This window comes from Sinocyclocheilus rhinocerous, unplaced genomic scaffold (genome assembly GCF_001515625.1).
Source record: "Sinocyclocheilus rhinocerous isolate Xijiao unplaced genomic scaffold, SAMN03320098_v1.1 scaffold2404, whole genome shotgun sequence".
Taxonomy (NCBI): domain Eukaryota; kingdom Metazoa; phylum Chordata; class Actinopteri; order Cypriniformes; family Cyprinidae; genus Sinocyclocheilus; species Sinocyclocheilus rhinocerous.
Window position 1 is genome coordinate 237,085 of NW_015652295.1, and position 3,886 is coordinate 240,970.

General features: G+C 35.8%; 1 protein-coding gene across 1 annotated transcript in view; it reads right to left on the reverse strand.

The window, feature by feature from the left end:
• LOC107714466 (regulating synaptic membrane exocytosis protein 2-like) overlaps positions 1-3,886 on the reverse strand; it is a 70,972-nt gene that overhangs the window by 66,018 nt on the left and 1,068 nt on the right. The window contains exons 2-3 of the mRNA XM_016520305.1: positions 2,132-2,262; positions 871-1,042 (exon numbers count right to left, since the gene is read on the reverse strand). Of these exons, the coding sequence (XP_016375791.1) occupies positions 871-1,042; positions 2,132-2,262 (303 nt within the window). The remainder of the gene's footprint in view (positions 1-870; positions 1,043-2,131; positions 2,263-3,886) is intronic.

Consider the following 3,886-nt stretch of genomic DNA (forward strand, 5'->3'; position numbering starts at 1 on the left):
GGGGGCGCTATTACACATCTTCTGAATGAGTACAAAACCTCCCGAACAAAAACACACGTGAACAGGACGGAGACACGTGCCATCTCTTATGTAAACAGATGCATATGAAAAATAATGCGATCATCAGCAATAGACCGCATATAAATGAAAACTGCATAATGTTACAGAGTAAAATGTTGATCCGGGAAGTGGTATATGTCTGTGCAAGCTTTGGAGGTATTAATGGACGCGATTTACTGGATTTATGCTTTGATAATCTTACTGAATATTATCCAGATGTAGTTTTTGATAAAAATTTGATTTTCTCACCTTTTTGCTCAAAATTATGCAGTTTTGTGAAACCTACCTATATAAGTGTTGATAAAAAAAAGAATGCTTTAAGCTAGAATAAAACTTATTTAAAAACTTATAAACTTGTTTAAAAGTAGAGGCTCTGATCTTTATTTTGCTGTATTGCATATTCAAATATTCATACAGCAAAATATACTGGAGGCCATCAAATTTGAGTGAAAATCATCAAAATCGCTGGCGGTGGCTGGCAACTTTTTTCAAAAATGCTGGCGGGGAAAGAGTTAATTTCGATTTCGATTCCTTTTCAATTAATCATCCAGCCCTACATCAAACTCACATCCGTTTATCATGACTTGCAGTGTTTTATGAGTTTAAGATGCAGTGCAAATGTGGAATAAAAGAAAAAAACTTCCAGTTATAATGCTAAGCGTTTGCAAAGGAAGGCACAAAATAGTTTTATAATTGATGTTAAACTAAAACTTCTATTCACGTCTGATATTGTTGCCACAACAGCTGTCTTGCATCATACTGTGTAAATATTGCGAGATCTTTTCAGGACGGTGTCGGTGTCTCTCTCACCTCTCCCAGGAACTCGCTCTCCTCCTCTCGGACTCTGGCCTGGTCCCACAGCGTGATCTCCAGCATACGCTCCCTGAACTCTCGTCTGTGCACCGGAGAGTACATGAACGTCTGGTTCCACTTGGGCTCCAGAGATTTCTTCACTGTTTTCGTTCTCCTCTTGCTTTTATCGCTGAGAAGAGCAGGTGAGTTCATAATTTACAGCTGCTGATGTGACTTTACAGACCCACAGAGACACTAAACCAATCCTAGGACCCCCGATTTGAAACGTTTTAATTAAACCCACACATTTTTAGACATCATTACACCTAATTATTCATTCATTCATTTTTTTCAGATAAGATTTTTTTTGTTTGTTTCTTACTTACATATGGAATGTATAGCTTTATAGTTGTTATTTCATTTTCCCCAGGTTAAAATCCCTATAAAAGGAGGATTCTGAGGATTGCAATGTATTTCACTAGGTTTTGAAGTCTTGGTTATTAAAGTTTGCTGTCTTCTAAAAAAAAATACACTTTGTGTCCTGAAAATACTCAGTGGGTTTACTATAAAAATGGATAATTAAGCAATTATGTCAATGTGATTTTGAAGGCTTCATGTGCTCACTGTGGATAGACAAACAAATATCTTCACTTCAGCTTTATTTTACGTCTTTAAATTTCTACTTTGACGATTCTCCAACCTCAGATTATTATTCAGTTTTAGAGTCTTCAATATTAAGTGCTTTGTTATTACCAAACAGAAGCAATCACTGATGTTATGGCATAATGCTGCTGTTGTTGCTTTTTCACCCCCTCCTCAAAAAAAAAAAAAAAATAGAATAGATATATTTAGACATTTTCAAATATAACTGACATAATTTTGATATGAATATACATTCATTGTTTTTATATTTTATTTTATTTTTTTATTTTGGAGAATTGCATAAAAATGTAAAAATCCGTTTTTTGGAATTTCTATGCATTAAAGAATTTAGAAAAACAGTAAATCAGCATATTAGGATGACTTCTGAAGGATCATGTGACACTGAAGACTGGAGTAATCATGCTGAAAATTCAGCTTTGCCTCACAGAAATAAATTACATTTTAAAATATATTCAAATAGACAATGGATATTTGAAATGTAAATAATTTTTCACAATATTTATATTTTTACTGTATTTTTGATTAAATAAATTAGAGCTTTGGTGAGACTTCTTTTGAAAACAAAAATGATTATTTTTGAAGGACAAAAACTGGATATATCTGAACTCTGACGTACCTTCTGTCGGGGAGGAAGTAGATTTTGACGTATGGATTCCTAGGTCGCCCGTCTTCTCGTGAAAGCAGGTCTTTGGCGCCCAGGACAGTGACGATGAGCTGATGTCCTACTTTATCGTACCACAGCTTGACCTGCAGGAAGAGACGGGCTCTGTTTGGAGGTCTGTGAGGAGAGCTCACCCCAGAAGGTCCAGGGCAGACCTGCAGAGCTCTTTATGCAATGTGTGCAGCATCACATGCTTGGCAGATCTTTCCCAGAGCAGGAACAGCACCAGCACACACCAACTACATCAAGCTGACTACCTCTCAACTCCTCAGACTCTAATCATCAGCTAAATTCACCACTGAAACAAATACCAAATTCAACTACTTCTAAGCACTGAATCACATAGTTTGACAGCACAGTGTTTAAGGGGTCTGACTTTATACTGTCCTCGATATTCCAGGTTAAATACAGCTTCTTTACTATAGACTATAATTGTGACTTGTATCTCAGTTTGTAACCTATTTATTTATATTTATTTAAACAGTACTGCAATTACTACAGGGCAAGGCACTGTACCAGGATACAAACTGAGGGACGAGTTTCTGGAATAATGTATGCCACTGATTGACACCAATTGACTTAAAATTGCATTGAACCCAGAATATTCTTGTCTATGATTTGTGCCATCTGGCATGTTGGGCTGCAGGTGACAGGATGTGAACAGTTGTTTGTGTGCTGCCAGTCTGGGCTGTGGAATATCCCATCCCTCATTGACTGGCCAGGGGATGAGGGCGTGTCTGCCACAGGTCTCGTCCAATCAGATGAGCCGAAAGTAATCACAATTTGTCACATTTACTCTAAAACTGACAGACACTTTCAAAGCCCAGCAATCCAAATCAAATAACATATCACACAACAGAACAGAGATGTAACAAAAATGAAAAATACTCAAACTTTGTGTGATTATCTGATTTCAACCCAAAGCAGAATTTAAACGAAGCAGCTTTGAAAGTCTCAGTGGCAGCTATCTGGGAACGAATTCAACTAAAGATTCAATCTCACACATGCATCTATTCTTACACAGTAAATAAATCCTAAAAAAAAAAAAAACGGTAAAAACAGGAAGGGCGAACACTGGAAGACTGCAGGAAGCTTATAAATGTATGGAGAAGTATGTACTTTATTGAAAAAATCATATATTTTTAGAAATAATCCAATCAGTGTTAATGATTTAAATCTGCCTATTTATGTATTAAATAATTAAATGCACCAATTTGTTTGTAATATTTCAACAAACTTATAATAATATCCATAATTTATTCCCCAGCATTTGCCCTTCCAGATCACTAGAGCTGAAAGAAACACACGTCTACAATGCACCTTTAGAGAGAACTTGCTGTTCTAGATAGATACTCCAGTACTAATGCATGCAGCAAAGCAACAGAAAGAGCTCAATACAGACTAGAGCAAGCCAGGTAGCTTCCATTGCAAAAACAGCAGGGGGAAGGCTTCAGTCCAAACAAATTGTACCGTTTGTACGTCTACAGACGTATCGAGGTCTGTGCTTTTATTAGTTGACTGCATCAGGAAACAGAATGAAATCCATTTTCGTCTAAAACTCCATTTTTGAAAACTACAAAAGTTTTTGCCGTTAAATGGAAGATTCCTCATGTTGTTACTTTTTTTCTTTGTGGAACAGATTTTTTTCTTAATTTTAAATAATTAAAAAATAAAAAATATAAATTTTTAAAATAATAAAATAAATAAATG